Source organism: Rattus norvegicus, chromosome 4 (assembly GCF_036323735.1).
Source record: "Rattus norvegicus strain BN/NHsdMcwi chromosome 4, GRCr8, whole genome shotgun sequence".
Classification (NCBI taxonomy): domain Eukaryota; kingdom Metazoa; phylum Chordata; class Mammalia; order Rodentia; family Muridae; genus Rattus; species Rattus norvegicus.
The window spans coordinates 80,568,951-80,582,160 of NC_086022.1; the positions used below are offsets into that span (position 1 = coordinate 80,568,951).

At 40.7% G+C, this 13,210-nt stretch overlaps 1 protein-coding gene across 13 annotated transcripts in view; it reads left to right on the forward strand.

The window, feature by feature from the left end:
* Positions 1-13,210, forward strand: part of Pals2 (protein associated with LIN7 2, MAGUK p55 family member) — an 80,654-nt gene that overhangs the window by 64,653 nt on the left and 2,791 nt on the right. For 12 of the 13 annotated variants that reach the window (NM_001134982.1, XM_039107787.2, XM_006236496.5 and 9 more), the window contains 2 exon segments: positions 1,149-1,310; positions 12,682-12,884. In NM_001134982.1, coding sequence (NP_001128454.1) covers positions 1,149-1,310; positions 12,682-12,884 — 365 coding nt within the window. 13 annotated transcript variants of the gene reach the window in all.

Below are 13,210 nucleotides of genomic sequence, written 5' to 3' on the forward strand. Positions count from 1 at the left end.
TTGGTTTCTAGTTTTGAGACTATAGTCTACTGAAGATGCCGGCGTTTTCTATCATGTATACATTTCAGCATCTTGGTTCGTAGATGTGAGTGTGCTGTTGCTAGGGGTGGCTCACTCTGCCCGTTCAGTCCAGCAGCCCAGCAGGTGGCCTGTGCCCTGTACTTCACATACACCTTTCCATGTAAATCACATAAACTGTGATTTGATCGTAAACTGTAAGGTCATTATTTCTACTGATAAGTTGCTAATAAGAAGCCGTTAATGCAATGATTTTCAACCTGTGTGGTTGTGACCCCTTGTGGGTCGATTGACTCTTTTAAAAAGTGTCTTACTCAGGGTTTGTGTTCCTGCACCAACATCATGACCAAGAAGCACGTCGGGGAGGAAAGGGTTGATTCAGCTTACACCTCCATGTTGCTGGTCATCACCAAAGGAAGTCAGGACTGGAACTCAAGCAGGGCAGGAAGCAGGAGCTGATGTAGAGGCCATGGAGGGACGTTGCTGATTGGCTTTCTTCCCCTGGCTTGCTCACCTTGCTTTCTTATAGAACCCAAGACTACCAGCCCAGGGATGGCACCACCCACAATGGGCCCTCCCACCCTTGATCACTAACTGAGAAAATGCCTTACAGCTGGATCTTGTGGAGGCATTTCCTCAAGGGAGGCTCCTTTCTCTGTGATAACTCCAGCTTGTGTCAAGTTGACACACAGAACCAGCCAGTAAAAAAGGTTACCTAAGAACATTGGAAAACAGAGATTTACATTATAATTCATATCAGTAGCAAAAATACAGTTATGAAATAGCAATGAAAATACCTTTCTGGTTGAGAGTCACCGTGATATGAGGAACTACATTAACGGGTTCACAGCATTAGGAAAGTTGAGTACCACTGCTTTAATGTCTGGGATTTTGTAGCATGGTAAATGAGTATCTGACGGTAAACGGGTGGGAGCAAGAATTTAAATCAAGATAGAAAATAATTTCTGTACCCTACCAAATTTGTAAAAACAAGCCTATGTCAGATGTGCACAATTCCAGTGGTAGTTAACTATCAGGCCAAGAAGACCATTAGCGTACAGAATGCCATGGAATGTTTTTGTGTATACAAAGTATAATTGAATATAATGTCCTGTTACTTTCACATTTAGAGTTTGATCGGCATGAAATTCAGATCTATGAGGAAGTAGCAAAAATGCCACCCTTCCAGCGGAAAACATTAGTGTTGATCGGAGCTCAAGGTGTGGGCAGAAGGAGTTTGAAAAACAGGTTCATAGTACTGAATCCTGCTAGATTTGGAACAACAGTGCCATGTAAGTCTCCTGTTTTTATTTGCTGCTCAGAAAGAGGATGGGTATATGGAGAAAGGATTATTATTAGTTAACACTAATTCCAGATAAGATTTGGTTGTGCTAATGCGTATGGAAGAGTAGCTGGTCTGAGAGTCCGAAGGGTTGTTGCTGCCTGCTTGATACTTAGTGGTAGTTTCGTCTGTAAACTCTACATTTCAAACTGCTAAAAGCAAATGCATACATTTAAGAGTTGTGGCAAATTACAGTCATTTGTTTTGTTTTGTTTTTATGTAACTATTATCCATTTATTTGTATTTTTCAGCCAGTGTAGTATATTTAAAAGAAGAAAGCCTACTAGATGCTCAAACACTCAGTACAACAGCAGCTTTGTGAATTTTGGTGGTCTGGTTTAAATTACAGCCCTCAGCCCTGCAGGATCCTAAGCCGGATACTCTGAAAGCAGGTTCTTCGGGAGACAGCATTTGTCAGACTTACCCGAGACTATGTATAAAATGATGCTGGTGAGAAGGAGACCTGTGGAGGCTCCAGCTCTGACTTTTCACTTTGTAATCGTCGTTTTCCTCTAGCTTTTGCATGTTCATATAGAACACTTAGTGATGTCAAAAATGGAGTAGGCAGAGTGTTCAGGTAATTGATGATGTTACAATGCCTGCTGCACATTTGACCTCTTGGAGAAGCCTGAGGAAAAGGCCTCATAGGCCTCTCTCTTCAGAGAAGAGAAGGATTTATTTTCATTCATGTGTTTTCTTGGCTCTTTGGTGTTTTCTTTGTAACTCTTATTTGTTTATTTGCATTTGAACTCGTGGTAAGATGGAGCAATACGGTAGCAGGTGGCGCAGGAGGCTCTGCACTTCCTGGCAGACAGGAAGCAGAGAATAAGGAATAAATTCGCTAAGCATCCCCTCAGTCATCGGCTTTCTCTTAAGGGCCAGTTCCTAAAACTCCCCCAGCCTTCAGTGTAGCCCCACCTGTTGGGCAGTTCATTTTCAAACCATACAACTTACGATTCTGGACTCTTTAGGCCTACAAAATCACATGGCCCAAAGCTAATTTTAATGTGCTATGTAAGGTCTTAGTATTTGTTTTTATTTATATTAGTTTTATTTTGGCTGTTTTTTAAGAGATTTTTTTCTATTATTTTTAATTAGGTATAGTTGTGTATGTTTTGTGTATGTGCATGTGAGTGTAGGTGCCACAGAGACCAGAGGCATAGGACACCCCCTAGGACCCCCAGGTGAACTTAGTTGTGAGCTGCCTTATATAAGTGCTGGGAACCGAACCCTGATCCTGTGGAAGATGTTCTCTGCCGAGCCATTTCCAGGCCCCAGCTTCATTTTAGTTTTAAATATATTTTATTTTTACTCAGTAGCAGGCTTCCTTTCGGTGTTTCCATGTCTGTCTGGGTTGGGTTGCCACTGTTCATGTCCCTGTCCTTCCTCTGTGCTCATTCCTTCTGCCCCAGTGTTCTTTCTGTTCCCACACTCTTACTGTATGTGGTCCATTTCCCTCCCACTTCCCTCTCCACGTCGCTTTTGTAACAATGTTCCTTTTCTAGTTTCATGACCTCTGTCCTCACATATTCCCACAGATAACATGAAAGCACACACACACACACACACACACACACACACACACACAGCATGCACACACGCACACTCACACACCACCACCACCACCACCATGGTCTGCAAATGAGGAACATGCAGTATTTATCTTTATTGCTTGAGCTACCCCATTTATTATCTTTTTCCAGCTTTCCAGCTTGTCCATTTTCTTGGAAATTTCATTTTTCTTTAGAACCAAATAAAAATCTAGCATGTGTATATACGTTTTTCATTACCCATTCACCAGTTGCTAGACATCTAGTTTGATTTCATTCCCTGGTAATTTTGAACAGCAATAAGCATGGATGATAGACAGCCCTTTGGGTGCACACCTGTGAATGGTATACGGGTCACATGCTAGGTCTGTTTTAGGGTGGTGTGGCTGGGTATATGTCCTCCTGAGGTGTATGTACATGCAGAGGCCAGAGGTTCACGGTGCGTCTCTTCCTCCATTGCTCTTTTCCCTTGTGTTTTGAGACAGTCTTTCACTGCACCTGGAGCTCATGGTTTTAAATAATCTGAAGGCCAGGGAGCCCTAAGGATCCAGCTGGTTAACACACCGTCCCCCACCACACCTCCAAGACAAGCCCCACCTTTTTGTTTGTTTGTTTGTTTATGGGTATTTACCTTCATCTATGACTGTGTGCCACATGTTTGCCTGATGTCCACAGAAGCCAGAAGAGAAGAGGGTATCAGATTTCCAAGAACTAGAGTCACACCTGGATGATTTTCAGCCATGATAGGATATGGTGTTGGGAATTGAACCCAGGTCCTTTAATCACAGAGCCATCTCTCATGCCCTGTGCCCAGCTTTTGTGGGTGCTGAGAATCCAAATTCGTCTGACAAGCACCTTGTCAGCTGAAGCATCTCCCTGTCCCATTTGAAGTTTCTTGTAGGGCCTCCCCACGGATGGCCATGTGATTGCACCAGTTTGCATACCGCCAACGGTGAATGAGGTTTCCTCTCCTCCAGATCCTCACCAGCATTTGCTATCACTGCTCTTGAGGGAGCCACTCAGACTTAGGTGAGATAGAATCTCAAAATAGTTCTATTTGCATTATTCTGATGACTGAGACTATTGAACACTTGTTAAAATATGTATTGGTCACTTGTATTTCTTCTTTTGAGAACTGTCTACCTCATTGTTACATTTATTGGTTGGCACTTTGGGTTGGATTTTTTGGTATTTAATTTCTCAGTCCTTTATATGTACAATCTGAAGTATGTCTGGCAAAGATTTTATCCCATTTTCTTCTGACAGTTTCCTTTGTTATAAAAGTTTTTTTTAAGATTATTTAAACCATTTTTAGATTTTTAGATCTATTTACTATACTATAGGATTTTTCCTTCTGAACAGTCTAGAATGCGCCTATATCTCAAAGTGTGTTCATTATGTTTTCCTTAGCAATTTCACCATCTCTTGTTTTAAGTTAAGGTCTTGGTCTACTTTGAATTATTTTTCATTCTTCTGCAGCGAGGTACTCTTTTACAAGCACCATCTACTGTCTTTTTTCCAGAGTGTGTTTCAACACCTTTATCAAAAGTTAGGTGTTCACAGCTGTGGGGTTTATTTCTGGGACAGTGGTATATAGTCATTTGGCCTGTTATGCCAGTACCGTAATGTCTTTGTAACATCAGCTCTCTAGTGTAGTTTAGAGTTGAGTACTTGGTGCTCCCTCCAGCTGGGTTCTTTCTGCTTAGAATGATTTTGGCCATCTCGAGTCTTTTCTGTCTCTCTGTGAATTGTGTCATTGGGATTTGTGTGGGGTTACACTGACTCTGTGTATTACTTCCGGTTTGTAACCATTTTACAGTGCTGCCTCACCTGTCCAGGAGCAGTCTTCCCGCTGTTTAGCACTTTCAGTTCTTTTTTTCATTTTGGTTTTAATGGATTTTTTTCACCTTTGAACTATTTAATCCTTTCAAAAGTTAATTATGTCATATTAACAAAGCTGGTTCAACAGTAACAGTATTTATTCTCAGAAAACAGATGGCATTAATGTGCTTCCATTTGTACAGCTCTCCAGGGTAGTCACCACCCCTTTATCCATCTACTCCATATCTGTCTCTTTTTCCTTAATTATCGCCTTCTAAACTTATACTTACCTTTTCCTTAACATCTTCACTCACATGAAATCCACGCGGCGTTTTCTTCGCCCAGTTTGGTTACTCTGAATTGGTTTTAGTTCACATAATGTGCAAGTGTTTCTGTTGTTGCAGGAGTTCTACCAGCTCCTTGGTAACAGTCCCCTCTGTCATTCCTGAATTTAGTAATTTTTTTCTTTTTTTTGGTTCTTTTTTTCGGAGCTGGGGACCGAACCCAGGGCCTTGCGCTTCCTAGGCAAGCGCTCTACCACTGAGCTAAATCCCCAACCCCAGTAATTTTTTTCTTAGTTTTCCTAAATACTTGTCAATTTTGCTCTTTTCAGAATTTTTTATAATTTTATTAATTTTTTGGAAAAAACTATTTTTTTTTTTTTGTTTTTTTTTTTTTGAGCTGGGGACCGAACCCAGGGCTTTGCGCTTCCTAGGTAAGCACTCTACCACTGAGCTAAATCCCCAGCCCCGGAAAAAACTATTATACAGTTTATTAATTTAAATTTAATTTTATTTTCTTTTTGTTTGTCTGTTTGCTCGCTCCTACGGTGATCTTTTCTCCAGTTGTCCTAGGTAGAAAGTTAGGTTATCCACTAGAGATTTCCTTTTAACAGACAGATACATTTATGTTAGAAATTTCTCAGTAGATAATGCTTTTTATATCTTGTAATTTTGTTGTGGTCTATGTTTTTGTTTACATTCATCTCAGAGTCATTTTTAATAGAAATAGAAAAATGTAATGAAACACTCTTTCTCTTCACACTGAGGCCACAGAGGCTTAACATGTAATCTGAGAGTAAGACAGTTAGTTGTGCAGCATGAATCAATTAGCTGAAACTGAAGCCAGCTTCTTACACGCTGCCTGCTTGCAGCTTTCTTCCTTCCTAGTCATATATGAAAATAGTCACTGGGATGAGCTAGAAACCAATCTTTTTGGTCCAAAGCCTTCTCTCTGCCACATACTCCTGTGCCTTTTATTAAGTCTTTCCATGTAAGTTATCAGTAGGCTTCTGTTAGCTATCCAGTGTTTCTTCTTGAAGCTTACCACAGTGCTGATAGCCCTTTTCTAAGGCTTCAGAGTTCTCCACAAGTATGATGCTGAACTGTGCTCTATCAAAGTAGTGACAAGGACTATGCTACCCAGACCCCAGACCCCAGACTCCAGGAGGACTCTTGGCAGCTCCGTCAGTAATGGTCACTCTGAAGCAGCTCCACTTCACCTCAGAGTGTTTGCTAATCTTACTTTTGATTTTTTTTTTTTACCTGATCCATTTTGGAGTATATTATTTGATTTCACACATTTTATTTTTCCAAATTTTCCTGTTAATGATGACAATTCCATTCACTGTGTCCAGAGAACATATATCCCATTAACTCCTTAGGAATTTTTTTATAGCCTCAGATATCACCTGTCTTGGAGTGTGTTCCTTGTTTTTGTACACTTGGGGAAATGTATTCTCCTCTTGTTGACTGGGCTGCTGCATTGATGACTTCTGTGTAGCTGCTCAGGACTTCATTTCCTCTGTAATCTCATGTTTTCTCCATCACCAGAAGCCTTGATGCCTCCTGTTCTTTTGCTGACACACACCTCTTTCTCTCTCTCTCTCTCTCTCTCTCTCTCTCTCTCTCTCACTCTCTCTCTCTCTCTCTCACACACACACACACCTCTCTCTCTCTCACACACACACCTCTCTCTCTCTCTCTCACACACACACACACACACCTCTCTCTCACACACACACACACACACCTCTCTCTCTCTCTCTCTCACACACACACACACACACACACACCTCTCTCTCTCTCTCTCTCACACACACACACACACACACACACTTCATTTCTGTTTCATTTCATATATTAGGAGATTCTGCTGCTATTAGGAGCTTTTATGTTTGTAAGCATCCTCAGGATGAATTGACCCTTTGTTGTCATTTCTAGCAATAACTTTTGTCTCCGTTTGTCTGGTCTGATGTGAGTCAGCTGTCTCTCGCTCGCTGCTTACATACATGTATGTCTTCCATCCTTTACTTTCAGCATACAATGTCTTTAAGTGTAAGATTTCTTTCATAAACAGCATATAGTTAATCAGTCTTTCCAATCTATTTTGCCATTCTCTTCCTTTGAATTTACCTGACTGTTTGTTCTTTAAGTTCAGGTCTGCATTGTTGTAAATATATAAATCAGTTTCATATCCTTCAAATATGCATCAGGAGAGTTGCATCTTCTCTTTGTGTCCTATTATTGATACTAATGTTGGTCATTGACTACGGCATTTGGTAGTGTTTTCCCCCTGCAAATCTGTAGTTTGCACATGAGCAACCTGTTGAGAGATACTTTCAAACATGACCGCTGTTTGCAGCAAACTTCAATCTAGTAATTTAAGCTTCTGTCATTAACCGAACAATGTAAAAGCTTTGCCTAAGTTTGGAGGAATATCTGTCTACTCTCACTTTGTTTGAGTACACAGATAAGATTTATTTCCTAGTGTTATTTCTGCCAGCTAGTAAAAACTGCTTTACTGAATGATTGAGCTCAGGAGGGGAAGAACTAGGTTTTCATGAAGCCACTGGTGCTCTGTGTTCCCGTTCCCTTCCTTGCTTTTCAGGCATCTAGAAGAGTCGATAACTTTATAGTTACTTTTGTTTTCATAATTTGTCATTTTGTTAAACAAATCTCATTTTTAGACATTACAAACAAAGATAGGCTAGTCCCCGTCAAAACTAAAGCCTTGATTCTAGTTCACTAAAGCCTTGATTCTAGTTCACAGTTTCCCCCTCCTCATAGCTCCCCTTGATTTACAGCACGTTAGCTGCATTAGGACAGGTGGGGTATGGCTTCTTTTATTACTTGGTTTATGTCCTTTCTCTGCTGCTAAGGTTCTTAGGAGCTGGGCTAAGAAGTGAGTGCCAAGAGGAAAGAGAAGAGTAGTGTTGTGTAAGATCTTGCTTGCTGGCGTTGTTCGACTTGAATGTCCAAATGTCAATGCCTTGTTTTGCTTTTCTTTGCTTTGCTTACGATCATTGGAGATTTCCGTATTACAAATTTTCCTAGCGAAGGGCATTAGAGTTTCTAATTATTCTCTTGGAACTGTGCCCAAGCTTTTATACCATCACTTCTATAATCACTTCTCAACTGGTTCCAGGAAACCACACTCATACCCATCTCTCCCCAAAATACTAAAATCCAGGAATAGTTCACATTCCATAGAATTTTGCATATAACCCATGCAAAACCTTCTGTGGATGTTTAAGTCACCTGAATTATTTATGATACCTGTATCTACTGTTGAGTGGTTTATAAATAGCTGTTAGGCTATATTGCTTAAGGAGCAATGTCAAGGGATAAAAATCTGTTCAGAGTCAGTACAGATATTTTGTTTTTCCTGAATTTCCCCATCCATGGTTAGCTGACAAGAGATACAGAATTCATAGATGCAGAGGGGCAGATATGTATGTATCTCTTTCTTACTGTCTTTCTGTGCAGAGCACCTTCAGAACTGTTCAGGGAGGCAGGCTTGCTTTTGAACATGGGTCTACATGCATGCATTAACCTAGAGGAAAAGTATTGTTTATTTTACCAGCAGTGGGAGCACAAACCACTGCTAGGGCATGTCACCATAGGCCTTAGGGTTAGGCATACATTTTTTGCAACCACTTTTAGTAAGGATTCAACCTCACCTCTAGCCTACCACCCAGCGTAGGTAGTGGAAGAGAAAAGTTACGAGTATGTGGGGAAAGTGGACCTGTTTAACAATAGTTCTTTGCAGCTGACCATGATCTTCTTGGGCAGCAGTTCAGTTCCATAGCAAACACCAAATATGACTCAGCAGCTGCAGTCCAGTTGTCTAGACAGGCACCAGGCACAAACCAACAGCTTTGGTCTAGTCCTCTCGGCAAGCAGACACCAGGAAGATGTAGTTCAATCCTAAAGAAACTGCCAGGCTTGCCAACCAGACTGAGATGAGGCCACAGAAGCAGCAGGCTGTCACAGGAACCTGATGAGGAGTTCTTTGGCGAGTCTCGATGGAGTTATCATAATTGAGCTCAACAGTGCGATGCAAGGCGAACCAATACATGCGTGTCATACAGCAAAGAATAGCGAGACAGAGCAAACCAAACCAAGGCTCAGTGCCCGTCTCCCACTGTCTGTGGGGTCACATTCACACTCCTTCATCAGGCGTCCTTTCATGTGTCTGCTCTATCCAAACACCCTTTCACCCGTGTCTGCTTCAGGGAGTCTTTCATGAGTTTGCTTTAGCAAGACATCCTTTCACCTGTGTGCCCCAGCAAACATCATTTCTGAAGAATTAGAAGTTGCCACTTCATTTAAGCATTCTTCTGGGAAAATAAATTTACTATGCGGGAAAGGAAAACAGTACATTCCTCCCTAAACCTATGTTTCACAACATTGGCTCTTTAGATATACATAAGATAGTCATGTTTAGTAGATGACCCAGGACCAGGACTGTCTTCTGGTAAACTGCAAAAGGTAGACTGCATCTTTAATATGCTAGCATCTGTTTAGGATTCAAGAGAACACTGAGGGTACAGTTAAAATCCCATTAAGTGTTCTGTTTACACACTCAAGGAAAGCATTTAAAAGTTTCTAGTGCTGATTTTATGCTTAAGAACCACAGTCGCCTTGTTAAGGTCAACTCTGCCTACACTCCCTGCTTCATACCCTAGTCTTCCCTCTAGGTCATTACTCATGCCTTCGGTGCTTGGCTGGCTGCCTGCCTGAAATACTCTCCTCTTGTATTTTCACACGCTTGAGGGTAATGTCCATTCAAGGAAACCTCAGAAACCCCACCTAACCATTCAACTTAATATAGCGTCTTCAGTTACCTGGTGGTTGTTAGTACAGCACCTGAATTCTGTTTCTCATTTGGAGTAAGATTCTTCCATTCTTACTGTCTGCTTGTTGGAGTATATGTTACAAGAAAACATCTTGTGTGTATTTTGTTCTTCTTTGACCTACTACCTAAAACAGGTTTCTGCAGTAACAGGATGCCTATAAATATCTGTTGGTAAACGAATCGCCATCATGACCTTTCCCACCAGGTCACCAAAGTTTCTGTATAAGCTTATAAGTAGACAAAAAGCCCAGTTCAAAAGTGGACAGAGGGCTTCAGTAGACATTCAGATTACAAGGAAGTCCATGAAAACATGCTTAACATCATTAATCACCGGGGAAACCTAAAAACCACAGCGCACCACTTCATAATCGTTCCGATGGCATCAGGAGGGAATTACCATAATGGGAGGAAGAGCTATTTAAGGGCTGAAGCCTGGGATGATGAAAAACTCTGGAAATAGATAGTATGCTGATTTACTGGTCGCACAACAATTTGGATAAACATTATGCTGTTGAGTGGCAGGTATACTTTAAAATGTCTAGACAGTAACTTTTATGAATATTTTACCATAATGAAAATTTTAATGTGAGCAATAGCTTCTATTTATGTAAGAATATAAATTTATTAAAGTACCATATTCTTTAAGATCTGCTCATTGCTGGTGGAACCCACGTCCTTACCTTGGGTATTTTGAGTAAGGCTGCAGTGAACTTGGCAGTTACAGGGCCTCTTGGCGTGAGAGTGGGATTGCATAATTGTTTCTGTACACTTTTGTAGTACACATTGTCGGGAGGTTGATGCATTGTGGTAATTTGTTATCATTTTAAAGTATGTTACAGAAAAAAAAGTGTCTCAGGAAACGGTAAACTGTACCCTGCTTTGCTTTGCTTTTAGTGTCCAGACCTTGGGCTCTGTTAAAACATGAACTGTGTGCTTGTTGACTCTTTACTACTGAAACTTATCATCTCACCAGCCTTAAAATCTCACTTGTAAGAAGTGACTTGTTTGATGATAAGGAATAAGTGTGGTTGTTCTCAGTCTGCTCTCTTCTGAAAATGAAAAGCAGCTTATGTGGCAGTGGCTTTCATGTTCCCTCCCTCCCTCTCCCCTTCCCTTCCTCCCTCTCTCCCTTTGTCTCTATCTGTGTTTCTCTCTGACTCCCTCCTTCTCTCACTTTCTATCTCCCTCCTTTTCGGTGTGTCCAGTAGAGAGTGGAGTTATAGTTAAAATCACTTGTATACATCTTGTATTGACTGGGATTCTATGAATGTACTGGGATGTGATGTGTGCACATGTGCATTTAAATATTCCAGTATCACATTGATGGTTTCAAAGCAGGGCTTCACCAGAAGATGTGACTTTTAAATTAAGTTGCAAATAGTGAACCAAGTCTCTTGGATGCTTTGTCATATGACCTTTGAAATTCCACAAACAGGCAGGTTTTTTTTGTTTGTTTTTTTTTGTTTTTTGTTTTTTTTTTTTTTTGAGTATAGCATCCATCAAACTATCTTGAGGATTCTTGAAATTAAATTAGCAGAGGACATGATGTTGTACATAATGGTCTCATTATACATTATACCTTTACTTTAACCTTGAGTTTAAAGTTCTTTTTTATTATTATTCCAAAAGTTGTCTTGGTGTCTTATGCTTGCTACCCATAATTTAAAAGTCTGTTAATTTTTTTAAATGTATATCACTTATTTTAATTTGACATGCTTAGTGATTTGCTCAGATACTGTCTATTTGTTTAACTAAAGTAGAGTTCAGTCAGCTTAGATCCAGGCTACCCTGAAATACTACAAAAATGACTTTTCCTCCTCAAAGCTACTGTTAACTTTGGAAGACTCCACCTTTACAAAGTTGTGAAGGTGGGAGTGTTTCCTTCCCAGGTAGACCATTGTCAGCATGACAATGCCTGGAAGCACTCATAGATTAAATACCACATAAAAGGGTTACCTACCACTGGATTGGGAATTTGAGTATTCACTCTGATTTAGAAACCATAGGTCAGAGTAGAGAGGCTAATATACCATAATGAGCTTACAAAATCAAATATTTCACATTTGGGACTATCAGAAAGCAGGAAACCAAAAGGAAGTTTAGGTCTTGAGGAAAAGTAAAGACTAGGTGTCCTTATGTGTGTAGAATCGCACTTCTGAAAACAGTTACTGTCCAACTAAGAAGGGTGAGCTTTGCTTACCTCTGGGTAAGCAATGACAAAATATTTAGCTGGCCAGACAGTGGTGGCACCAGCCTTTAATGCAAGTGCTCAGGAGACAGGCAAGTGGATCTCTAAGTTTGAGGCAGCCTGTTCTCTAGAGTGAGTTCCAAGAAAGCCACGGCTACACAGAGAAACCCTCTCTCAAAGTGCCAAAAGAAAAGAGATGTTTAGCCAGAGAGGAGTGCTATAATAGAATCTTCAAGAGATAGGAGACTGCCATTCATAAGGGAAAGACGGCATGGAGCCCTCAGATGAGCATGCTTAAAGTCTCAAGATGAGTTAAAAACCACAGGTTTGATATGAAGTTTATATTGTGAACCATCCGTTAAAACAATCCTCTAAATTAGAAATCAACAAGCATCCGGTGCAAGGGCTATAAGGTTTGTGCCATAACTACTGTTTTGATGGAAAAGAAAACTTGGACAGTGGATAAACAAACATACTTGGCTGTGACCTTTAGCTTCATTTCCAAAACCAGGAGACAGACCATGAGCTGAGTGAAATGCGCCGAGCTGTCCCTGTATATATTCAGTCTACATTTTACAACTTCATATTGCCTTGTGCGAGTTTTCAACCTTATTTCATTCCAGTTACTTCACGGAAGCCAAGAGAAGACGAAAAGGATGGGCAAGCATATAAATTTGTGTCCCGATCAGAGATGGAAGCAGATATTAAAGCTGGGAAGTATCTGGAGCATGGGGAATATGAAGGGAACCTGTATGGAACTAAGATCGGCTCCATTCTCGACGTCGTCCAAACCGGACGGACTTGCATTTTGGATGTTAATCCACAAGTAAGTTGCATGGATTCCACAGCAGTTGTTACTTTTTAGTTTCCTAAGGAGCTTTTGTCTGTGTATGTAGGCTGTGAGAAGTGTGCTTTATCAAGGTAGAAATGTGGCTGTTTTTCAGCTCATTATGAGTCCATAGCTAGATACATAAATAAATGTCAATCAGACAACCAAGGCTTGGGTAAAACCATGTGATTGAACCTGCAGAAGTGCAGTATTTACTAGATCAAGTAGCCCTCCTGTCCTCTGGCCCTTACAACTGTTCCTTTCTTCTGCAGTGTCCCCTAAGTCTCAGAGGGGATGGTATATAAATCTTCTAGTTAAGGCTG